The 26,621-nt window shown below is 33.2% G+C and overlaps 2 protein-coding genes and 2 long non-coding RNA genes across 8 annotated transcripts in view; 3 read left to right on the top strand and 1 right to left on the bottom strand.

Annotated features, from left to right (window-relative positions):
• The first annotated feature begins 6,111 nt into the window (after positions 1 to 6,111).
• On the top strand, positions 6,112 to 12,836 carry LOC126734310 (uncharacterized). Its single transcript, XR_007660021.1, has 2 exons — positions 6,112 to 10,218; positions 10,323 to 12,836. It is a non-coding gene; the product is annotated as an uncharacterized LOC126734310 (long non-coding RNA).
• LOC126734304 (uncharacterized) overlaps positions 12,749 to 26,621 on the bottom strand; it is a 74,173-nt gene continuing 60,300 nt past the window's right edge. For 3 of the 4 annotated variants that reach the window (XM_050437873.1, XM_050437876.1, XM_050437875.1), the window contains 4 exons: positions 21,488 to 21,763; positions 21,234 to 21,431; positions 14,574 to 14,685; positions 12,749 to 14,520 (listed from right to left, as the gene is read on the bottom strand). In XM_050437873.1, the coding sequence (XP_050293830.1) occupies positions 14,136 to 14,520; positions 14,574 to 14,685; positions 21,234 to 21,431; positions 21,488 to 21,763 (971 nt within the window). In that variant the 3' untranslated portion in view covers positions 12,749 to 14,135. The remainder of the gene's footprint in view (positions 14,521 to 14,573; positions 14,686 to 21,233; positions 21,432 to 21,487; positions 21,764 to 26,621) is intronic. The other variant, XM_050437877.1, reaches the window with a different exon arrangement.
• Positions 22,399 to 26,230, top strand: LOC126734309 (uncharacterized). The gene is made up of 2 exons (XR_007660020.1): positions 22,399 to 22,505; positions 25,886 to 26,230. It is a non-coding gene; the product is annotated as an uncharacterized LOC126734309 (long non-coding RNA).
• Positions 23,028 to 25,323, top strand: LOC126734307 (uncharacterized). Of its 2 annotated transcripts, XM_050437880.1 has the most exons (4): positions 23,034 to 23,132; positions 23,240 to 23,356; positions 23,417 to 23,618; positions 23,680 to 25,323. In XM_050437880.1, exons 1-3 carry the CDS (start codon positions 23,078 to 23,080, stop codon positions 23,554 to 23,556), a joined length of 312 nt encoding a protein of 103 aa, XP_050293837.1. In that variant the 5' UTR covers positions 23,034 to 23,077; the 3' UTR covers positions 23,557 to 23,618; positions 23,680 to 25,323. The 2 variants fall into 2 exon arrangements, with proteins under 2 accessions (XP_050293836.1, XP_050293837.1); XM_050437879.1 differs by having other exon boundaries at positions 23,028 to 23,132; positions 23,240 to 23,618.

The raw sequence follows: 26,621 nt of genomic DNA, 5'->3' as shown, positions 1-26,621 counted from the left end.
CACGTAAGATGGCGCGCGGTGTTGCGTAATTGTGTGTATCTCAGACAAGGAAAGAGAGCTTTCCTTCCTAAGTGTCGCATCGTTAGTTTGGCCATAGCATCTTTTTGACCTATAACGGTATGGGAATCCCCGATATGTCGATTTCAGGAATGTAAGACCCAGAAAGCACATAACACATAAGAATTTATTTGTTTATTTTTTACTTATGTGCTTTATGTTATGTGCCAGAAAGTATGCTATCCATACGTGGATAGGAACATCAAAGGGAAAATTAACACGTTAGCTGCCACGTGAATCAAGTGTGTCTCACAGGTAGCATATTAGTTTATGCCACGTGAATCAGCCGTGATTCACAGGAAAACTATTGTAATTATGCCTGTAGCTTGCCGGTGATTCTCAGTAGCCATATAAATCAATGGTAATTTAAAAAGCTTGGCCTGGCGTATAAAATGTAATGATTAGCACACGAAATTTTTGTATAAATGGCGTTAAATGCAAGGTATTTTAATTTTTGTCAAACAAAAACAAAATTTATATTTGAAGATATTTTTATTAGGAAAAATTAAAGACATTTTAGAAGCTCAAAGTACAGATTAGGTATACAAGGTACACAGTTTTTAAAAGCATAAAAATAATTACTCTTTTAAACAGACATGACACTCGGTGAAACAAGTCACGCAGTAGCACTTATCTCACTGAATGAACTTCCATCTAGTTTGTGCAGAATTTTTAGCTGCCACAGACCTGCCCTTTTCTTGGGATATTTTCGAATAACAAAAGCAGCATCTTCGCCGGTTAGCGGTACCGACATCTTCCAAAATATGTTTCACTCGATTTGCGTTTATGAAAGTGAGTGAGTCGCTCATTTTGGTTTTCTTGGGAAAGATGTAAAAGGGATGTAGCAACTTCTTCTTTAAATGCTGTTATTGTCATTTTTTGTCCAGCTACTACCCTAAACAATATGTAGGCATTTACCATAGCCGCTCCCAAAAGCAATTCCACTGCAATTTTTCGGTACCATTTAATTCCCTTTCTAAAAGCTAAGGAAAATGCTTTGATTTGGTCCGATAAATCGATAAAAGCTTTACATGTATTATAGTCAGCAACGACATCTGGCTTCTCTATATCCGCATTACCCCGTGTTGGTACTTTGATGATTTGACCAGTATGCTTGGTAGATAAAGTAAGGACAACCCGTTTGTCTTGCCATTTTGTAATTACAAGTCCTGTATTACTCTCTTGACTATATGCTTCGCCTTTCTTTAGCTTTTTTTTTATTAGATCTTTTGGAATATTTTTACGATTTTTTCTAAGCTTACCTACTAAATGAGTTTTTCTTTCTAGTAACTTGTGAGCCAGCTCCATACTTGTGTAGTAGTTTTCAGATCATAAGTATATCCTCCTTCAAGACATAATTTGTATAACTTCACGCCGAACCTATGCCGTTTATTCTTGATGTACTGCATGAAAGCCAGCCTTCCACGAAAAGGGACAAGCGTTTCGTCAACGCATATTTGCTCTTTGGGAATATAGAACTTTTGAAAATTCCCTTTCAGCTGGTCCAAAAGGGTGTATAAGTTTGTATAATCTATTAGAACTATCAGCATTTTCATTATCTTGAAAATGCCAATTTGCCAACAACAACTCAAACCTATTGCGTGACATCACATTTGAAATTTGGTTTACATACATTTTCTTTTTGGACCAATAGTCTGCCAATTTAGGTGCACGAAATAAGCCCATCCAAATTTGAAGACCGATAAAAGTTATAATCTCCTCAGGATTAGTATCTTTCCATTTATTTATACGGGACAATTTTAAAAGTGTTGATTCTTTTTTCTGCGCAGCGAAACGATTAGTTTCCGTCATAATGTTACTTACAACATTGTCGTCCACCATCAGCTTGAAAAAAAAAACAGGAGGCTTATCAATGTATTGAAATAAGTGATTTACAATACCACTTTCAGGAATATCAACTGGAAAGTTCTTTAGGTATTGTCCAGTCACTTCTTACCACATTAATCTTGGAACAAGTTCCTCATCATCTCAACTATCTAACTGAAACTGCTGAATAAGTGCCTCTATGGTCTCCGAAATTGCGTCATTTTTATTTACGTTTTGGAAAAATGGTGGATCATCAGCTCTGTTAAGAAGTTGCGTACTGGAACCTTCTCTACCAACATCTGGAAATCCTAATGAACTGCGCATGTTTATTGTTTTCTTCTTTTTTACTAATGGCTCGTTGCTATTTTCCGAACTACATGAAGATGATGAAGGCAAACTATCAGGTTCATATTCATCTGAGGATTCTCCGAAAGGATCGGGCTCTTCATCAGAAAATATCTCGTTCATCAGCTTTTGAAGACGCTGCTGTTCTTTAATATAACTATCCATCTTTTCAAAAAAAAATCTAAAATTAGCTTGGGAAACAAGATTTGCGATAAAATCTTACCTGAGTCAATAATAAAGATCGCTAATAAACAAATATCAAAATACACACCTTTTCAAAACACAAGTTTTTAGTTCTTTACTGTTTGACTGATCACACATAAATGACGATAAACAACAAGAATAGGCTAGTTTTGTTTTGAATCAAGTATGATTCACGTGGCCTACTGTGCAATTTTCGTCAGCCAGGCCTTATGAGACACACTTGATTCATGTTCAAAAACACAATTTTTGACAGGTGTTGACAAGTAATTAATCGTGGGGTAAAAAAAAATTGTATTGTGGCAGTTAACGTGTTAACATGGTTTAGTGAGAAGTACAGAACCTTAGTGTTTTACGAAAATACCGCGTTACTCTCTAGGGTTGGTTGAAACGGTTGTTTAACTGCTAAATCTTTCAAATACCAAGCTTATACGAGCACCTTAAAGTGGTTTAATAGAAATCGGTGTCACTTAATTCGCATGTATAAACACCCGTAAACCGCTTTAGCGATCGTAAACCGGTTTAGCTTAAATCGATTTAAATAAGTGGATGATCCGGTTTTAAACCGCTTTAAACTACCGTGTAAACAGCTGTCACCACTCACCACTTAACCTATTTAATTCCCAGTGCTAGCAAAGTATATAGATTGAACTTTTATTAATTGTTTAATTGTTAAACTGTGGTGCTACGAACACAAATGTACAAATGCTTAAAAAAAAAAATAAACCGATATCTTAAAGTCAGATGTTAATTTTCTGCCCAATCATTTTGCTATCACTTGGTAAACTAGTCAACTTTTGAAGTAATAAACTAACTAGTCAGCTCACAATTTTTTTTTTTATTCCTAGGTTGGAATTGGTAAACGGCTGTTTAATTTTAAGGTGGAAACCCTTTCTTAAACGTCTCTGGTAAACACTAGAAAACGGAATTATCTCTAAACCGGTTTATCCACTATAAAGTGGTTTAATTGCTTGTATAAACTTGGTAAATGTGGTACCAAGGGAATCCCCAAAAATGTACTGCTAAGTTAAGAATAAAACAGAGACTGTGATATTTGCCATAAATCTGTACTTGATGATCTTCATGCTTTTTTAGGCTACAATTGTAACATAAGGAAACAAAAAATGCTTGTCTATGTTGCAAAAAACCTATACAGAGCGTCATTTAAATAGTGTAAAAGAAATCGATGGATGACTCCTACAAATAGTTAAGAAAATTCCTATAGGACCTAAGTATAGGACGGAAAATGGGAATAAGGGAGTTAGGGGCACTGAAACGTTAAATTTAAAGAACGGGTTTCTTTGAAATTGTAGGCTTAAAAAACGAGATAAGATCTCGAAAAAAAATCCTCTCTGCCATAAATTTTTCCCATAAATCAAATGATGATATTGACAAATTATTTGGATAATTGAAAAAAGGCAGTTTTTGTAAGGATAGGAGGTTGTTTCGTAAATAACTTTTTTAAGGTTAGTTTTAATGCAACGTTTTCATATTTTGAAAACTCCAGTTTTTTTTGTAACAAAAAGGTACTCTTGTTACACATCGATGAGAGCGATAGTTTTTGAGGAAATTGAAGGCAAATAGTTGGCTCTGATGGGTTGCTATTTATATTAACTGCTTAACCAACATAAACTAATGGCAATTCAAAAGTAACCAAGTAGTTATTAAATAATTAAAGGAAAAATCAAAATTTTTATGAGTTTTCAAACATCTGGTATCTTAAAAAAATGAAATAAAGAACCTAAAAATAAGTGTTGTGTACAGACCTCCCTCTCTGAGAATCCGGAATAATCCGGCACGTGGAGTCAACCCTGGCCATAATAATGTAGAGATTGAGGAGCAAATACTGAAAGCTTTTACCGCAGACCCTACTGCAAGCGTCAGAAAAGTAGCTGAAGACCTTGGCCTTTCTAGATGGAAGGTGTGGACGACCATGAAGAAAGATGGACAGTATGCCTTTCATGGTACGAGGGTGCAGGGCTTACAAGAAGAAGACCCTGAAAGACGAATTCAGTTCTGCCGCTTTTTATTGAACATGGACATCGAGGACCCGTTATTCTTAAGAAGTATCTTGTGGACAGACGAGTCCAATTTTCCCAGGGAGGGTATTACCAACTTCCACAACCTCCACGAATGGGCTTCCAAAGATGCAAATCCGCACTGGAAAAAACAAAAATCATTTCAGAACAGATTTTCGGTCAATGTGTGGGCTGGAGTAATAGGCAGAACTATTATTGGGCCACATTTTCTACCAGAGAATTTAAATGGTGCCAACTATTTAGATTTTCTACAAAATGATATCCCCGTTCTTTTAGACGAAGTCTAGAAAAGACCAATAATCTTTCAGCAAGATGGTTGTCCAGCGCATTGGTCCTTGGCTGTTAGGAATTACTTAGACGACTGTTTTCCGGACGGTTGGATCGGTAGAGAAGGAACCTTTCCTTGGCCTCCTCGATCGCCTGACCTAACTCCGTTGGATTTTTTCATATGGGGCCGGGCAAAGGAGCTTGTATACAGCACCCAAATAAGAACAAGGAAAGAGTTGATGCGCAAAATAAATGAAGCATTTGACAGGATGAAAGAAGATATGCCCATAAGAGTAACCACCACCGAAGTAACAAAAAGGGCTCGTGCCTGTATTAGAAATAATGGATTGCATTTTGAACATGAACAATAAATAGTTTAAACAAAATTGTGTTTTATTTAACAATAAAACCTAAAATAACCCCACAGTCGGGGCTCTAATGCTTAATAGACTTCTGAGAGGTCTCAGTCTAATAATTTTTGTTTACATGACCTGCCGCACAAAAGAGGCCATAATTCTGAGAATTGGCCAGGCATCGGCATGAGTGATATCTAAAAATAAAGGGCCTTTCAATGTCTCTGTTTTTTCTATAAGTTTACACAGAAGCTTGGAATTGATCGTATTTTTATTAATACACATTAGACAAAACAAAATAAACTTTGAAACTCCGATACTAATTGTAACTTGCGCTCTATTACCGTTTAAGTGTGAAATTTTGGTATTTCTTGAGAAAAATGCAAAAACTGCCATAAAAAAATTATAAACAAATTTCGACCTACAGATATTTAGCTTAAAATGTTTGAAATTAAGTCGGCTATCACCCCCTTAAAGGATTGCATCTAGCTTTCGGACACCCTGTATATTAATTAAATGAGATTATGGATTATAGTACGGCATAGTGTGGGAATCCCCCATAATGTGCTGCTTACAAAATGGCAAACTTCACAACTCTGACTGGCTAAGGGTGGGTTTGCAGTAACGTTAAATACGTAAATAAATAAAACTCAAATTTAAATGACAAGTGCTTGTATTTCTTTACATATAATTAACTTTACAATATGTACAAGTTAATCGTTGACTTGACAAAAATTTAATTAATCAGATTAAATAGATTATGCTAAAACTAAGTCTTAATTTAAGTACACAGAGACACGTTCTAGGAACAAAACGGACTAAAAATAAATAAAAGTGAACACGAAAAACTTAAAATTAAGCTACGTCGCGTTTGTTATAATATTTTAGTCGTTTTCCCGACATATTTATGTACACTAAAAAAAAGCATTTAAACTATATACATTCAGATGTCGATAATACTTTCTACAGTCTAAACCTAATACAGTCTTTAATTTCCTATAAGTTTTCATAAATGTTATAAAAACGTGCTGCTTACTAAAAATTATTTTCCTTAAAATAACTTATTAGAGACTTATTGCACGAGTTGGCAACTAAGCCCGAATATACTATTACAGAGGTTAAATTAATTAAAAAAAAAAAGTAAAATTATTATATTTTACATATTATAGAGGTAAACATAAAGGCTTGACAATGACAATTATAATTGAGGGGCTTAAAGTGGGTTAACTTCACATGTTTTTTTATGCATTTCAAAGGTTATTTGTACTTTGTAAGTTATTCCCAATAAAACGTGTGGGAAAAACCATTATGATTATGGTATCTCTTGAGAAGGATTAATGGATTCAGTTAAATAAAATTATTATTTTTTTCTTGCTGTGTAAACTAACATCTGAACCTGTGACAATCTTGCATGAACAAATGGTCAAATATTTTCTGTTACCAAAATTGTTAAAAATTAAGTCACCATGTTCGATTATTATACAGGGTTACACGGTTTTGTTTATATTCAATAAAAAGGAGAGAATTTTTTTTTCGAAAACATTCTCGATTTTATTTTTGGATCGGTCATATTTTAATATTAAATGTAGATATACAGAATGCCGCAAATAAGTTGAAAGAAAAAAATATTTTTTTCTTCAATGGTACCTCTTGCATTTTCGAATTGTCCGGAAAAGTTTTATGTATAATGTCCTATATACAGGGTGTCCCAGAAGTCGACGATCAAACTTAAGGGGGGAAAGGAGGAGGTCATTTAGAATCTAAAAATCTATATATGTGGTTATCAAAATATTGATGGGTAAAAAGTTATTCACCTTTTTGTATTTTTTATTAAAATTGAATACTGCGAACAATAAAAGAGTTATGCAAAATAAACGCGGTAAACTACTGTTTTATTTTTGATTATGTTTAATTCTTAAGGATGTCCTTTTAATTTTAAAATAGTTTCAAAAACTCTAATGTCTTCTAGTCCAAAAAAAAATTTCAAAAAAAAAAAAAATCCAAAAATTTTTAAAAACAAGTTTTGATTTCAAAAAATCTTAGTAAGTTTTTTTAATAGATGGTGATAAAAAGAAATTACCCTTTACAAAACTGACCCGCCCTTAGAAGATCTTGAGAAATTATTGTAGATTCTTAACATAATAATAAATAATAAAAACAGATTTGTTTTACCCAATAATATAATGGAAAATACTTTCCTTGTACCATTGCCAATTCTTTTAAAAATCACAAAAACTTAAAGGTTTTTATTTATTACCAATATTATTAAGGTAGGTATTTACCATTTACCTATTCTTAAATTTAAGGTGAACGTTAAAGTTCAGTTTTAAAATGTTTTGAATATTTTGCATTGTCCTTTTTGTTGAGATAAAAATAACAAACGATTTGGAATTTTTCAAATCAGTCTTAGGTACGCTTTCCTTCATACTGGGCTATTACATTTCGACCTTTGCGATTAATCAGTACCTACTTTTTTTATTTGTTAGTTCAACTATTAAAGATACCTTATGCACCACAGGAATATGCAGAATTGCATTATGTCTATGGGTTTTGTGACGGTAATGCTCGGGCTGCTGCTAGAGAGTATAGGACACGATTTCTTAACAGAGCACATTATCCTGATTACAGAGTATTTCAAAATGTTCATAGGATATACGTGGATGGTCAAATTCCTGGCCAGCATTTGTCCAGAGAAGGAAGGCCTAGAGTTGATATTGGTGAAGATGAGATAATAAATATGGTAGCAGAAAATCCTACCATTAATATTCGTCGTATAGCAAGGCGTTTGGGATTATCATCGTTATCGGTGCATCGTATTTTGAGAAGATCTCTGTCACATCCATATCATGTGCAACGGGTGCAAGCATTGTTACCCGGAGACTACGCCACAAGAGTACGATTTTGCAGCGATATGTTACGTCGCAACAGAACCGACCCTCAGTTTTTCCAAACAATTTTGTGGAGCGACGAATCATTGTTTCAAAGCATAGGAATATTTAATATTCACAATTTACATAATTGGGAATATGTTAACCCTAGAATTGTGCGCGCTTCCCGTTTCCAACATCAATTTGGAATAAACATATGGGCTGGAATAATTGAGGGTAAGTTAATTGGCCCTTTTGAATTAGCAAGACGACTCAATGGCAGCTACCTCAATTTTTCACAAAATCATTTAAATGGCTTACTAGAAAGACGTATCCTTAGAAACACGTCGAAACATGTGGCTGCAGCATGATGGAGCTCCTCCAAACTACGCTCAAGTATTGAGAGTTTATATCAACCAACAGTTTCCAAATCGTTGGATTGGAAGGGGTGGGACTATTTGCTGGCCACCGCAGTCCACCGACCTTAACCCATTGGACTTCTTTTTGTGGGGTTATTTTAAAGAATTAGTTTACGCTACAGAAAGTCGCACTGAACAGGAATTGCGTCAAAAAATAAAAGAAGCGATCAGAGTGGAGTGATCAATAACAACCAGCGGGGATTCCAACGGTTAAAAATAAATTTTATTCGACGATGTAGATTATGTATAAGGGCAGGCGGCAGAGGCCGTAGGCCATTTTGAACATCTAATGTAGTTAATACCTTATTAATAATTAAATAAAAAAAATATTATTACAATTTCTTGTATTTTTGAAAAAATGTGGCAATGATACAAATAAAGTATTTTCCATTAGAAATTGGGTAAGACAAATCTGTATTCAAGTCTTTAATTATGTTATGAAACTAAAGCTCGGAAATATCGAAATGGCCAGTGAAATTTGGGTGCGCAGTGGCAAAATCCTTGAAAGTCCACTTTAGGCCGTTGGTTTATCATTTTCTGTCTTCATCGCACACTGACTCTCTCACTCTTTCTTCCCGCATCTCAAAGGCCATTTCGATATGGGCGAGTTGTACATTAATTTCTCAAGATTTTCTAAGGACGGGTCAGTTTTTTAAAGGTTAATTTCATTGAATCAGCATCCATTAAAAAAAAATTATTCATATTTTTTGAAAACAAAACTTGTTTTTAAGATCATATTTTTCTTGACTAGAAGAGAACAGAGTTTTTGAAACTATTTTAAAATTAAAAGGACACTCCTAAGAATTAAACATGACTAAAAACAAATCAGTAGAATAATCGTTTATTTTGCATAACTTTTTTATTGTTGCCAGCATTCAATTTTAATAAAAAGTACAAAATATTAAATAACTTGTCAACAATTGGATAACAACATATATATAGTTATTTTAATGCAAAATGACTTGCCCCATCTCCCCTTGACAAGTTTGTTCGTCGACTTTTGGGACACCCTGTATATTCCGTTCACGAAATAATTACGTTTAAATAATAATACTACTAAACACTTTATTGCTACATGACTTGATATATTATATTCCAAGGCATTTCAATTACCTACACCTCACATTTGAAGACTATGTGAATATTTGACATAGTCTTCAAATAAGTGTCAATTATTTAAAAGTTTCAACTGAATTGTTAATTTATATTAATAAATATTTACAATAAAATTCAAATAACCGGTAAGTTAATCTACAGCAGAATTGGACATAGTTATGCATAACGCGACCAAGCGCCAAATTCGTTTTTTTTGGTATTATTGTGTCATCTGACGGCCAAATACCATATTTATCTATGAAAAAAATCTCGAGCGTTAGAAATCTATAGTTAAGGATATATGCTAAATGCAAAACTCGGTATTTGACAAAAAACGCGAAAGTGATTTTATTTTACATTTTGACAGACTACACTGATAACTAAAAGATATACTACAATATTAGCTGCAAAAGTGCCTATTTACGTATAAAAAAGACGTTTACTTATAGAGGATAAATGCAAAACTGGGTATTTTCAATCAACCAATAAGCGCTAGAAACGCTTGTAACGGCCGCATACCACGTGTTATAATTTCATTATTTTTATTTTTAGTTTGTTACTGTACTTGATAGTATAAACATCGTCTCGCAGTTTTAAGCCGTTAAAATTTTAATTTGTTAATATCAGTTTCGAAAAAAGTGTCTACTACTGTAGGAATGGATACAGAACAACCTTGTGAAAAAGGAAAAGGGAGAAAACGCGAAATAAATAAGGAGAACTGGAAAAGAAGGAAGATGCAAATTGAAAGGTAAATGCAATGTTTATAATAATATTGTTTAAACCTGCATAACAATAAGTATCCAGGAAAAATTAAATTTTACAAATTATTATAGTTTTTTTTTTTAATTTAAGACATAAGCCACATGATTTGCCTCAATACCCGAAATGTGCTCACAATAAAAAACCAGTGTTTTTGTGTCGGAAACTAAGCATGAGAGACATTCAAAGCTTCCACATGGCGTTATATTCAAATGTTGACAAGGTAAAACAAGACATTTTTGTGCTACAATTTTGTGAGGGTTCAAAACCCAGAAAATCATTAAGAAATCATCATGGACTTTCCATAAAATATTTTGTTCCAACAATAACTAAGCAAAAATTTAGAGTTTGTAAAAAAGCTTTTCTCGGAATAGCCCGTTTTAGTGGAGACAGATTGGAAAGAAATGTAAGAAATTATTTGCTTTCTAATGAGTTGCCAAAAGAGCGACGTCGTGGTGGCCATAAAATTGTGTTTTTTTAGATGATATGTGAATAAAAATTATAATCTAAGCTTTGGTACCCCCATGACTGATTTGTGTTCCACTTGTATTCAGTTTGAAGAGAAGTTGAAAGTGAACACTAATGACAAAGCTCAGATAATTTGCGAACAACGTGTCCATAAGTTGGAAAGCAAAGCATTTTATAAGTGTTTAAAATTAGACAGAGAGGATGTACAGCTTTTTTCTTTTGATTGCCAAAAAAATTTGGCTTTGCCTAAATTGCCAGATCAAAGTGCATACTTTTCTCAACAAATAAACTTTTATAATTTTACGGTTGGTTTGTGGCAGCTCTTCAACAAAACTTTCTCAAAATACAGTGTTATCCTTTGTCTGGCTAGAAACTGAATATTGTAAAAATTCCAATGCTATTGCCTCAGCTATACATACTACGCTGAAAAATTTTTTAGAAATTTTTTTTTTTTTAAAAATTTAGAGAAATTACAAACAAAATTTTACTTTTTGCCGATGGATGTGGGGGGGTTAAATAAAAATAGCACCGTCATGGGGATGCTAGCATACTGGCTTTGTTATGAGGCACCAAAAACCATTGAAACTATCGAGTTTACATTTCCAATAGTTAGCCATTCATTCATTCCCCCAGATAGGGTTTTTGGGTTGATCGAATGTGAAATTAAAAAAAAAAGTGTGATAATCAATCGCCACGAATATGAGCAGATTATTCAAAATCATTCAAGGGTTTTCAATCATTAGGCTAAGTTAAGACTGGACAATTCTTGATTGGAAAAACGCAGTGTACCAAGTAATAAAAAAGCCTGCCCAATGGCACTTTAAATTTAATGAAAGTAAACGCTTCGTATTTACACGAGAAGGTAATAGCACTCTATTAAGAGGAGAAGTGCTCTATAAATCTGATTTGGGTGTGTTTAAGTCAGTTGTAAAGAGAGGAAAAACCCTTTCTCGTTTAAAGCCTGATCAAATTCCTACTGGAGTGCATTGCTTAAAAGAAGATAAGTCCTCTATTTTTAATTTACTAAAGAATCATTTTGGATTGGACTGGGCTAGCAATCCAGAATTGGAATTTTACAAGGAGCTTCAGAACGCAGTTCATAATTACCAACAGAGAGGAGCTGAAGAAGACCAACAAAATGAAGAAAATGAAAATGATAATAATGTGGTCATTGAAGAATATGAAGGACTTAGGATCTAACCTGTTTAAGGACTTTTGGTACTTTTATGCATTTTTCTAAAAATAGGAATTTAGAGAAATAAATTTTGTTCTTAAAAATTATTTAGAATTTGTGTTGTTTTCTTTATTAAACTTTTTCACAAAACATAGTTTTTGGTATTATCATTCTTTACTTTCAATGCAAAACTTGGTATTTGCAAAAAATAAGTGCGAAACTGTATATTTTCAAACATTATTTCTTTTTTTCTTATTTATAAATAAGTAATGATTTAAAAAGTAAACACAAATCGAAAGAATTTAGATAGAGTCATCTACCAAACATTTTCCCAACTACATAACACTAAAAATAATTTTTTTACAGATTTTTGCGCTTCCTGAAAAATTGCTTCTATTGCAAATGTCGAGTTTTGCATTTAGTGTACTCATATTTTAAATTAAACTAAGCGCCAAACGGTCTATAACACTAGTTGCATTTTGCATGAAACGACTAAATGCCACGAAATTGCATAGGTCAATTAAACGCCATCATACTGGGCGCTTGGTTTAGTAATGCAAATAGCAGTTAAATTCGGTCACGTGATCTGGCACCGAAAAATAGGTAATATATCACGTGATATTTGTCAAATTTTGATCATTTTTCTCGCAGATGCATTTACCGAACTTAGCTAGGAAATATCAACTGACGTTTCTTGAGTGATTTAATTCAAATCTTTAAAAAATGCTGAAACGGACTGCTATTATACTAAATCGCGCATATGAAATAAATTTAGAGGTAAGTAGATACCAAACTATCTAGTGCTACTATGAAATGGGGCAGTAATAGAATTTTTTACGTAATCGTTAGTTGTTACAAAGAAACTCTAGTTTTATTTGAAGTATTTCAAGGTATGATATACCTATGCAGTTGTAATTTGCTTAGCTTATTATGTTAGTAAATAAAGTGGTTTAGTTTTACTGTAATATTTTTTTTTACTTTAAAATAAAAAGTGCTTTCACAGAATTTTCTAAAAGATCTGTAAGGGTTTTAAATAGTCACTTTTCATTTTAAGTCGGTGTTCCTAACAAAATTTTCATCTGTTCATAAACTACCTTAATGAAAAATAGTCGAAATATATAGTCTAAAAAGAAAATACGTGGCATTGCATAAACGCGACAAGTTTGGCGTGTGGTTCAATTTTGTAAAATAAAAAACCTAATAATAAGTAAAAAAGCATAACCAGACTAGGTGACATTTTTTATCATAACTTCTAAAATTTATTATTTTTTGCTAAAAGCTTACATAGTATAATTTGAAATAGTGTCTTGGATATAGCTTGCAAAAATTAGATATGTATTAGATTTTATCGATTTTTAAGGGCATTCGAAACTTAATTGTGTTTTCTTGGTCGCGTTATGCATAACTACGTATGCATTCAATCGAGCCTAAGTGGAGAGAGACTGGAACTGTTAAAGATCTTGGCAGACCGTGAAGGACTGGCATTCCTAACGATAAAAAACTGGATATCCTGGTTTCATTAACTGAAAATCCGAATCTCTCAAGTACCCTTTAGTTACGAGTAATATCAAGCTTGCTTTAGATAATAGGATTAATAAAGCGACTATAAGAAAATGATGAAAGAAGGAAAGTGCATTTTTATAAAATGACTATGAGTGATAGTTCAGACAAGGAAACTTGTTATTTGAATGGACAAGTAAATAGGCATAATTTTACGTATTGGGCACCTGAAAATCCACAAGTGGTTTGGGGAAAGTTATTCTCAGCATTATGAAATGGTAACTGTATGGGCATCAATAAAAGATTAATAGGACCATTATTCCTTGAATTAAATTTGTTTTTAAATTTAAATGCTGAGGTTGCAGCTGACTCAAAATCTTCATGCTAATATGCTACATTAGTTTTCGATATGTACCTTTTTTACATATCTTTATATGTCCTTAATGATTCCTGAAGAAATCAACCTGATTACTTTTTCCCTCTTGTCATAAACAAAGTAAGACCTTTTCATGTGCCTTCAATTTTGTCCCCGGCTCCTATTACCTAATCTAATATGGCTATAGATTTCTACCCTTGCATTTAAGCCCGTCAATTAGTTATAAAAAAATCATTCCTATTGGGCGAAAAAACGATCACCCATAAGAAATCGTTTAAAAGTGAATCCTCAAATTATAAAAATTTCACATTAAAACCTTAAAATCGTCCATTTTAAAACTGTCCCCAAGAATGTATGTAACACCTAACCATCTTACTCTAATATCCCTCTATCGCCGTAACGAGGCAAATTTCTTCTTAAACTCCTCCAGCTCTTCCCTGGTAAGAATAATTTGTTGATTGGTCATGCTCCTGCGCAAGGTGTTCTCCAACTCGGTTAATTCCCTCTTCATTCCGGGCGACGTTGTCATTTTCTCCACGTCCTCCATCTTGAGGCCGCTTTGCCGGTGTTGCCGTTGATGTCTGATATGTCTGGGGCCGTACTGCAGGGTGGCCAACCGTTCCAGTTGTTCCCTCTCGATGATTCGCTGGTTTTCCTCGTGGATTTTCCGCAGGTTACAAGCGTTTATGCGGGCGCTATTAATTTGATAGAGGTCGGCGTTCTCGGGCAGTTCTAGGTAGCAAATGTCTATGGTTGGGAGCAGTAGTACGTCACTGGAATAATCAGAATATTAGTGAAGTTCAATAAAAAGCTGAGCGTCGGTTACCTATGAATGGCTGACGTTGAATTTCTTCCAGATAGGCTATGAATTCGGTCAAGTTGGTCGGTTTGGTAGTGGGACGCGTCTCGTACGATGGTGGGGATCGGTTTTGGGGTGGCTGTAAGTTTAAAGGTTTTTATAAGACCCTTTGTTTAGTCTCTTTTCAATGTGGTTCAAATTGGTTTACAAATTCATGCAGCACACACTCAAATATGCGCGTTTTTTTTGTAGTAGAGTTAAGAGCAAAATAACACAATCGGAAGGTCTCCAAGTCGAACAAATGGCTAAATTTGTGATTCAGTGACCTTAAAACAATTGGGTAATCCAATATTCTGTCATATTGAGGGATAAATAATAAGACTTGGCAAAGGTGTTTCATACTGTTAGTCATAATATTCTTCTAGAAAAGCTCGAAGGTTATGGTATGAGGAGTTTGGCTTAATATTCAATAAGAAAGTATCTTAAAGATCGACGGCAATATGTAAGAATTGGAAATGAGCAAAGGACTTATAGTACTTAAATATGGTGTACCGCAAGGTACTGTTCTTGGACCGCTATTATTTTCTTTATACATTAACGATCTCAATCAAAAATAAATAACTCTTAATAATAAATATGGATAAAACAAAATGTATGTGTTTTAGTACTCTTGACAATCATAAATATGAAGCCGATGAAATTAAAATACACACTCTACCTTATTTGTTAAACGAATCTCCATGTCAATGCACCCAATCTTTGAAAGAAGCTGAAGAAAGTATTGAATATTTAGGAATTATAATGGTCAAAATATGAAATGGGATAAACACATAGAAAGCACAAAACTGCGACAATTAATTTATAAATTTTATCAAATTAGAAATTGTATGGTTTTTATTTTCCATAAGACCAAGGCAAATTATTTGGAGATTCCATTTAACAAACTACACAAAAAGTACGCATCAGATTTGTTTGAAATTCATTTACAACAACAAACCTAAAAGGGTTAATTCCGAAAAAAAATCAATATTCGGCAGGCTTAGGCCTCCAACAATACATCAATTTTTAAAATGAGATTAAAAATCTATACAAGGCAAAAGATCAAAAATCGCACCCCTGGGAGAGACACACTTTTTAGGAATGTTCATGTCAAATTTCAACCAAATCTGATGCGTCCTTTTTGCGGGGATGTTGAACGGGATCTCCAAATCATTTGCAATGGTCTTATGGAAAATAAAAACCAACATAGCCGACCAGAACGCGGGCTTAATTTCTTAATGTCATGATTACTTTTCGTCTGTTTCAGACAAAATGCCAACAAACTACAAACGAAAATCGGCATCGACCAGGGGCTCCTGGAGTGAAAATGATTTAAAGGATGCCATGCCGGCTGTAAGAAGTGGGTCATCGGTTAATGCCGCTGCGCAGAATCATGGTGTACCACGAAAGACTCTGGAAAGAAGGCTGAAAAAAAAAATACCTCTAAGGGACGTATGGGCCCCGAATCGCTTCTGGGTGAAAACGAACTTAAGTTAGCAACACATTTAAAAAAAATGCAGCAATCTGGTTTTCCTTTATGTTTTGATGATGTTCGCCGAGTAGCATTTTTTTTTGCTGAACAACTAAAAATACCGCATAGGTTCAATAGAGAGAAAGAATGAGCAGGTTACGACTGGTTTAGCTCTTTTTTTACGCCGGCATCCAGATTTATGCTTAAGAAAAGCAGAAGGAGTATCAATTGCACGAAGTCAGGGAATGAATAGGATAGGTTTAGGATAGGATAGGATAGATTTGGTCCAAACCACCCTAGAAGAAAATGATATTTTTAATAAACCAGGGTATATTTTTAATACCAATGAGACGGGGCTACAAATGAATAACCGTACTGGTATTGTTGTTGCCGAAAAGGGTTCTAAAAGGTGTGTCTATGACCACGTGCACTGAAAAGGGGGAAACAATATCTTGCATCGTGTGTTGCATTGCTGAAGGCATGTTTCTTCCGCCGGCTTGTATAATGAAAGGCAAATATAAGAAAGCAGAATATGAAGATGATATGCCATCCGGGTCGGTTCTTTATATGTCAGAAAAATCAGCGTTTATATTATGTGGCTTAAAGACCATTTTATACCACGAAAGCCCGCTGGTAAAGTCTTGCTGATCTTGGATGGTCACGCTTCGCACTACACTTCACTGGAATTGCTCGAAGTAGCCCGAGCTAATGATGTAATGTTGCTGTGTCTTCCAAGTCACACAACGCATTACTTGCAACCGCTAGATAGGGCAGTATTTAAATCATTAAAATCATATTTTTATAATGCTTGTCACCAGTGGGTTCGTGCTAACCCTGGAAGAAAATTAACCAGACTACAATTGGGACAAATGCTTTCAGAGAGTTGAGGAAGAGCGTGCACAGTATCGAATGCGGTCTCAGGATTTAAATCTTGTGGAATTTACCCATTTAACCCTTCTGCAATACCGGACCATGCCTTTTCAGTTTCAGATCTCATTGAAGAAAATTCACAAAGTCGACATGCAATAATATTCAGCCGTTGGCGTGTGAACCGCAACCACCTACAAGTGCTCAAGCAGATATTAAAATAGCCAAGAAAGGACAATTAATTACCGAACTTTCAACAACTTCTCAGCAGACACGCGAAGAAACCTCACCGATACCAAGTACGTCCAAAACAGATGTACACTTTTGGAACAAATTTCTCCGGTTCCAACTTTACCAGAAAAGGTTAAAAGAGCTTCGAAAAATCTAGGAGCTGTTTTGACTACAACGGAAAATATTAATGCTGTTAGAGAAAGATGTTTGAAACGAAGAAAAAATGCACAACCCAAGGAAATAAGCCAAAAGAAACATATATCACGTAAGATTCCACAAAAATGAAATAGATTCAGTTCGAGTTCGGAGTCAGAAGGTGAGATGGTTTTAGAAAGCGATGGCGAAGAAGACAGTTTCGATGAAAACGAATGCGTTGGATGTCTGGAAAACTACTTTGCAACTAAAAGGAAGGACGATTGGATACAGTGCGTTTCGTGTAGCCGTTGGCTACATGACCAGTGTACCAGTTTCTCAAACATGTGTATGAAATGTGGCAATATGTTTAATAAGTAGGAACTAAGATCGGACGCGTTTTAGTTTTTAGAATTTTATAATTTTATATTTCCATTTACCAGAAGTTTTAATGAGTTTTTTCTGAAAAATAAAATTTGTTTTACAATCTAGCAATATATAAGTAGGTACTATCTATTATTGAGTATTTGTCTATTTTTTTGAATTCTTTTATGATAAGTAAAAAAAAGTCAAGATAAATGGAAAAAAATAAACTGGCCATCTCTCCCTATCAGCAAAAATACGACCTGGCTATCTCACCCGTACAATAAGGGATAGATGGCCAATTCACATCTATTTTTCTGGAATAGTTAAAATAACTAAGTAACTTAATTTACCAGTTTAGTGTACCTAATCGCTTATCGATATCGTTAAACTAATCGCATATCGATTCATACACTTCTTGATGACCTTTTCTGGGTTTCAGCTTTAAATTTTATGTCGATCCGTTAAGATTTTCAAAAAGCTGGCCATCTCTCCCTGGCTTACCCTATGGGGCGGAACTTATTAGAGTAGAACAGAATAAAAAAATCAACAGGAACAGAAAAAATAAAGTTTTTACAGAACCTAAATTATTATTTTCAATGACTAAGAACAAGAAAGATTTATTTTAGGCACTTGAGCTAATTTGTTTGTTTGCTGTTTCAGACTATTAAAAGTTCCTTTTATTTCAGGCAGTTTAGTTATATATTTTTATATATTTTCAGGCATTTGAGCGTTTTCTTTAATTATTAAATTTGACTAAAATCGCATAATTGTCTTATTTCAATTAGTTTTTAACTAAAGAATTTTTTTGATTATATTTAAATCTTAAGTAGTTGAAGTGTTTTACTAATTAGACTGACTCATTCCCTTATTCTATTAGTTCTACTCTAATAAGTTCTCAATGTTACCCAAAGACATCCGTTAAAAGTCATAATTAAAAAAAATGCTAGATACTCAACTAAACTCTTGTTCCAGAAAGCTCAAGTTATGTCGGTACAATAATTATATGTTAAGTCAATTCTTTTATTAGTGTACAAATGTCCTGGCTTAAGACAACAATATATTACAAATTATCATATATTAGTCCCAAATTTTACAATATTCTCCCTTCACAGATATTAAACACATCCACAACCGAAATCTATTTAATAAAAAACTTTCAGTTTATTTGAGTCAAAACTTTGATTGGTTATTAAACAGGTCATAAAATTGCATTTCAGGTTTATACTAAACAAATTAGGTGTATAAGTCATCAATTGTTAATAGATAAGTTTCATATATTTATAGTAGTTAATATAACAAGTGATGGATATGCGATTGCTGTAAGGTTCTCTTGTAGAAACACAGATATATATCTAGATGTACAACTATTATCACTTTTTCTGTAATATATTTGATAAATGGATACAAAATCTATCAGAAATTATTCACTCAAAGTTCCACCAGTATTTAAATATTCGTGGAATATGTGGGATCGATTGTTAACCAAAGTACATAAATTCAGATGTTAAGTATCAGTTATATGTTAAAGATATCCTTACGGCAATTTACAGGAATTCGAATGATTTTTCTACACAGAGGAATACACTCTCTACCCTTTACTAAATGGCGAACCTATTAGCAAAACCAAAGACTCAAAAATTGACAAAAATTTCCTATAATTTTCTGAATTTATTTTCTGTAATTTTTATCAGACATTGGCATGTATTCTTACTAAGTATCAATAGCCCAAGGGCCAATTACAGACACCAATATGTAAAGAGAAATATGTACATTCAAATGCAACAAAAACAATTAAAACTAACACTACAGAAAAAGAATAACATCAAGTCAGCTTCTTATGCTAACAATAAAAACCAACTTAAAATTAAAATGTATAGGCCCAAGTCCAAGAAAGATAAAGTTGAAAGTATGAGCAATAATTTTGGTAAATTTATCTAAATCTTAAAGGTCTAAATCCAAATCATACGCATAAATATTAAAATGATTACACATTTTGTAAATGGGTGAGTTTGCTTTCTGTGACTGGTAATTCTAACGTTTACAAAGAACGGCAGACAGAACTTCAAGGAAATCAATTTTGTTGGATAGAATCTTTAAAGAGATATATAGATAACGCCAAATCTGATGCGTCGATTTTGCAAGTTATTATATGAAATATCCGTAAATGTAAATAATGTTCATAGCCCTGCTTTGGGTAATACCCAAAGAACTTTTTTAAAAACATATACTTTTTTTTTTAATGTATACACAACAATTTAAATATACAAAAATTTAAATACTTTTTTTAGAAATTTTAATCAAAAGCCTCAGAGTTACCCCTTGCAGTGCACAAATTATTAGTGCCAATCAAAAATAATAAAGCTCCCAAATTGGAGCCCTGGGGAACTCCAGATGTACTACTGAAAATATTAGATTATTTTTAGGATTATTTTTAATGGCATCTAAAATTTTCCTTTTCATCAAATAATTTATTGCAAAAGTAATTTTTGATACTTTATCTGGTTAATGGACAAATCAGAAACGAACACAGAAATAAAATACTTTGCAAACATGTTGGCAATACTTTCAGTTCTAGATACAGAATTATTATTATAAGAAATATGAGCAGGTTTTTACAGTATTGATGAATATTTAGGACACACATTTTGACCAATTCTAGTTATTACTTTTTTAAAGGGTTTCACTATGATTTGCTATGCGATATTCAAATGTTTTAAATATTTAGGCATTTTAGTTTTATTGACTAATTTATTTGTTATTGCTTTACTATTTGTTTTTTTTATTGCCTGTTTGTTTTGCTCTATTTTACGATTTTGTGATTAACATTTTATTATTTATTATTTTAAGCAGGATTACCGTTTTTAATTATTCTATATTTAATTCAGCTTTGTCAACAACATTTTATGTTAAGTGATAATAAAAGCATATTTGATTAGATTCTTGCAGTAATTTAAAAAATTTGAAATAGAAAAATTAAAAATCCCTAATATCCACAAATATTCGAGAACCATTCTTAAAATGCCTGGTTAACGTGTTTCACCTTCTATAGAGTCTTCAGCACCTTTGTTGACCACATCAATACAATATCCATAAGAAGCTCAAAGATACTCGGGTTTGTTCTAAGAACTTCTTGAGTCTTTTTCTGTGAGGAACTACCAACTACCAGATTGGTCTACTGTAAGTTAGTAAAGCCTGTCTTGGAATACTGCTTAGTTGTGTGGTCACCATAATTTTAAAGTTTCCTTAGAATGTGTTCAACATAGCTTTTAAAGAGGGCATTAGAACAGAGAAGCCTGATTACAGCATAATGGAACAACAGTTAAACTTGCCTCCACTTAGTACTGACAAAGAGAGATTTGGTTTACTATTTATGTTTAAACTTGTGACTGGCATGCTGTCCTATTCTTTAAATTTATTAATGTACCATACTAATGGCTTGAAATTGGATTATCCAATTGTAAAACTTAACATTTGACAGCCATCGGCACAACAGACAAGTTAACAAAAAAATCAGTGTTTCTGTCAATTGCAAAGTTTAAAAAAAAAAACTCAAATTAGTAGTTGTTAATAAGCACACTCACAAACTCCGACCGTGCATGAAGCTCCTTTAAAATATTTGTCCGCTGGCAGAGTTTTTCCCTCCTGGTCTTCCACTAACACTCCCAGTCCCAAATTTTTAGCTCCAGCCCTGCTCCAGGCATTCGTAGCTGGTTTAACACTCAACTCCACCCATCTGGAGTTTTCAGGGATCACTTTGCTGTCAGACAGACGACGTTTTACTGGAACCAACCGTAAATTTAAAACCTTCAAATAAAAGGGATAGCGCAACTGTTACCTCGCTTCTTCTTCTGAAACTTTGTGTACCAATAAACGGAGACTCTCAAAAGCTTCTCTTCCTCGGCACTATCGGAATTTTTGCAGTCATCTTTGGTAGACTCCACTTTGGCTGTATGGTTCTGAGGCAGCCTATATAGTCGTAAAGTGGCCGTGGCGATATTACTGTTACTTTGTTCGGTGGGATAATCGAAATTGAAAAACAAGTTCATAACATCTTCGGAATCACGCCAGTGGTCTAGTTCTGCCGGTTGGGTTGGTTGTCCTGACTGTTCACCTAAAATGAGAATTCGACTTTCAGTTTTTGAAAGATTTCTTAGCTTTTATATGATTTTAATAACAATAAAGGTCTTTTATTTTATCAAACAAATAATTTACAATTCTGTGAATATCATAAATATATTTCCACAGGATATATGAGTGGCGAAGTCTAGCCGAGTGACTACTCTTACTACTATTGTGACAAAAAATTATTTTAAAACCTAGTCTAGGTCAGTATGCAACGCCAATAATACCTGTTTATAAATTCCTCAAATATATTATAGGATTTGTTTATGACACAAAATAAATATGCTTTTCCTAGCAGATTTTTTATTAAGTATTACCTCAACATGCTTATTGTGTCATTTTGTCTTTAATTACAAAGAATTCTTTCTTATTTACATTTGGTGCATTTGATGATTAAATAAAAACATTTTTTTTGTTAAATTTATTGATATTAAATATTTTAAAATTATTAGTTATGAAATTATATAGGGTGATTGCATTATAAGAATAAGATCTTTTATACATAGATGTTTTATATACCTCATCGGATAAAGAATTTATTATCGGTTTCTAATATTCTGTCTATGAATGCTTGTCCTTGACAGAAATTTATTTTTAACAGTATTCAAGGTGTTAGTGACATTGTGATTACTGAAATTGACAGATGGTGTATATTTAATGAAATACAAATAAACTTTAAAAAATCTAAATGCATAAAGCCCTAGAAAAGTCAGTATTATAGTCCAATATAAGTAAGTAAGTAAGAAATAATATACTTCTATATTGGACTCTTCTATCTTAATAAGACTAGTTGGAATATCGTCCGTGAGCCTGCAATATCTCCTAACTAGCATTTTCAGCAAAAATGACTTTTAGGCAACCCAACAGTCTTTACGTTACTGCGCATGTACTCACAATTTCTCTCGACCGTCAAAAATTTTTTCGCGCGTAAAATTGCCTTGTGGCAATATCTCCTAATGAATTGGCACGTTTTTTGGACGCAATTTCTCCTAACTGCAGTGTTTATCCACGCTTTCGAGCAAGAACTTGTTGTCGGCAGATTTGAGCTCCATTTTTCTAGTTTGTGATAATAGTTACTTGTGCAAAAGTGTTTTTTTAATAAAAATAGGAAGTATTAGTTGTATAGGTAAGTTTTTCCTTTCAATATTAGGAAAATTTAAATACAAAAGTAATTAAAATATTTTTTGATGTAGATAGCCTTCGTGTGTAGTTAGGAGTATGTTTTATTTTTTATGAAAAAATGAGTCGTTCTAAGAAAATTCTGGATTTGGCAAGAAATATAAATTTAATTAGAGATGCACCCATGGAAGTTGAAGGAATAAATATAGTGGAAAACCCACGTAGTGTCGTTGTGCTTGGTAAGTAGTACAGTTGTCGGCAAAACAATCGAATCAATCTAAGAAAAATATTTGAAAATAATTAAAATAACTATAAACTCTTTAATAAATTTTTCATGACTTTTTAGATACCGATGAAATGCTTTTAAATAGTTCCGGGCCTTATTATGAAGATTTCGCACAAATAACTAATGATGTGCTGCAAAACAGTTATTCCGACATATTCACAGATCCGGTTCTGGAAGGTAGGTACCTCTGCAATAGTTAAAATGTTCTTTTGCTTTGAGCTTTAATCTTTGTTACAGAGACACTGCCGCCTGATAACAGTCGTGATTTCTCTAAAGCCACAAATTGCAGTTCTGACAATGCAGGTGACGATTACGTACCTTCAGATATATCATCAACATCTGATGAAAGTGTTTCTGCTGCGAGTTTACTCAGATAAACATGAAGTCTCAGAAATACAAATCTGCCAAGAAGTTGAGACTGTTGGGAGACATAATGAAGGTAATTTAGACAAAATAAAATAAGTTTATTTACGTTAACGTTGAGAACGTTTCACTCTTAGGCGTCCAGACAGACGTTGACTCAGACGTTGATATCGTAGAGAATAATCAGAACTTCGAAATAGAGAATGCTGATGCACTGGAAAATCCAGATAGTCAAGAAATCTTCGATGCACCAGGAGAAAGGAAAAGAAGAATATCAGCTGATCAAAGTCAATGGATAAGAGAAAGAAACAAAAATTTACGTGTGCGAGGTAAAAAATATGTCGGATTTTCAAGAGAGAATGGAAAATATCAGCAAAATATAAACAGAGGAGAAAGAAAACTAAAAGGTGGATGTAATTCAAATTTCTGTAGAAAGTCAAAAGTAAGAAAATGTTTTCAAATTACGGAAGCTCAGAGAGAAGTAATTTTTAATTACTTTTGGAGCGAAATGTCGTGGGATCAGAAAAAGGTTTACGTTGCCTCAACTGTCGAAAAAATTTCCGTGAAACGTAAAACGCAAGAAAACTCAAGACGACGACAGGGGACTTTTGTGTATTACCTAAATGTTGACAATAAAAAGCTCCGGGTATGTCGCACAATGTTTCTAAACACCCTTGCTCTTGGATACAAAACAGTCCCAAGACTGGGTGAACAGTAGTGAATCAGGCATGCACCAGGATGAAGGCCGTAAAATAACTAAAAAGCGAGAAATTGCTTTACGCAGCACTTCAAGTATACAGCACGTTGATACGTTTTTAAATTCCTTACCTAAGCTATCCTCTCACTATAATAGAAAAAATTCAAAAAAGCTGTTTTTGGAGCCAGTATTTAAAAACTTTTTAAGGTTTATCAAGAGTTTTGCTCAGAAAAAAATGTACCATCAGTCACCAGGAAATACTTTACGAGGAGATTTAAGGAATTAAATTTATCTATATATACTTTAAAAAAAGATAAATGTAACGTTTATACCTCTCATGAGAAAGGAAATCTAGCAGAAGGTGACTATCAAGAGCATATTCGCAGGAAAGATCGTGCACGAGAGGAAAAACTGAAAGATAAAAGCAAGGCACTTTTAGATAATTGTATCTTAATTTCAATGGATCTGCAAGCAGTCAAATTATCTCCATACTTGCAGGCCAATGCTCTTTACTATAAGACAAAATTATGTTGCCATAATTTTACTATTTATAACATGAAAACGCATGATGCGTGTTGCTATTGGTTTTCTGAAGACCAAAACAGCGAGTTGAAAGCGTCTACTTTTGTTTCATGCTTGTTGGACTATTTAGAAAAAAAATGTGTTTTAACAAACGTTTCCATCATTATTTATTCGGACGTATGTACGTATCAAAATAGAAACAACATAATGGCGAATGCTCTTTTAAACTAAATTTGGAGTGACCATTTACCAAAAATGTTTAGAGTCCGGACATACCTACATGGAGTGTGACTCAGTCCACTCAACAATAGAACGAAAAACCCTACGAAGCGGTCGAGTTGGATTTTAGTTTTTTTAGAAGCTATTCACTAGCAGCCCATTTAAGGTATTCTTCCATATGCCCAGGAAAATCTGCAGATGATCCTAAAGTTACTGACATAAAGTGCATAAAATACGATAATCTAATTAAGATTAAAACAGATTTTGATGGTGAATGGCAAACTTTGCCGGTGAGGCCGAAAAATCTTGAGGTAATAATGGAATATCTGAAGATGCACACTCAACAATGTAAAATTCCTGCAAGTAAATTTAAACACTTGCAAGAGTTAAAAAGTGTTTTGCCACGAGATGTCCATCTCTTTTATGATAGTCTCCCTCATTTATGGGTCTGATATTTATAAGTTTATTTTTTGAGTTTCATTATTAAAAGCACAATATTTTTTGGTTCACTTAGTTATTTTGGAAATAAAACTTTTGATTTTTTAGAGAGTAATTTTGTTTTATCCTCTTTATTCTTTTGTTTCAAATTATCCTATCTGTCTGTTTTTTCATATCAATAAATCCTATCTTAAAATAAAAACATACAAAAAGTTTTTTATCAAAGTTAAAATAAATTACTCAAAAAACCCTTTTATAAAAACAATGTGAGCAGCAAAAATTTGGAGAATTTTAACAAACTAACACTATATCAGTTTTTTGGCTCTTGTGAAAAATCGGGTAAAATTTAGTTAGGCGAAATTGCAAGCTCACAGACGATATGTTACTGCTTAAGAATTCTTCAAATAAAACAAATTATGTAAAATGTATGTTTTGAATCTTGCCTTAAATATCTCATTCTGTTCTAGGTTGTCTAAACTGATTGGCGGATATTCAAAAGACAAAAATATGCTATTTGACTGTTAGCGGGAGTGCAGTGTTCATATATCAAAATAGAGATGATATTCTGTTTTTCTTTAATTTTTTTGTTCTTATTCTTTTATGAGAAAATTTCATACAGCTGATATAAGCTTCTGTATATTTTTTTTAATTGTAACAAAACTTTTTGGAAAAAATAAATTTGAATTGAGAAGCTTATGCATGAAATTTCAGAGATGCAGTTTTCTGCAGCTTTCCATATTGAGCCAGTTAAATTGTACAATTTTGTGAGTAACATGGTCATGCTTCCTGATTACATACATTAATTGACAGCATGTGTTTTGTATCCTTTGTACTTTCTTTTTGTCAAGAACTGTAATATATCCCCATAGTTAAAATGTGGGAGCACTAATGAATCATATCAGAGTTTATTTCAATTAATAGCTGAACGATACACCTCAGAACTTCTTGTATAGTCAAACCATCATTTTTTGGTTCAGATGCAACTTTGAATTTAATTTATTTTCTTATCATAATAATTTAGTTTTTTTGTCAGAATTTAAGTTTAGGTTATATAGGCAATTTAGGAGCCATAATTATATCAATGGTATAAATGACAAACAGAAGGAGTGAAAAATCGGTCCTTGTGGCACACCCAACAGAATGTCCAAAAAAACTTTAGTTAACTCAGAATGAAAATAAAAAAAAACAAAATAAATGGCAGTT

The sequence above is a fragment of the Anthonomus grandis genome, chromosome 3 (genome assembly GCF_022605725.1).
Source record: "Anthonomus grandis grandis chromosome 3, icAntGran1.3, whole genome shotgun sequence".
NCBI lineage: Eukaryota > Metazoa > Arthropoda > Insecta > Coleoptera > Curculionidae > Anthonomus > Anthonomus grandis.
Note: the sequence above shows the minus strand (reverse complement) of the source record. Positions and strands in the feature narration are given on the sequence as shown.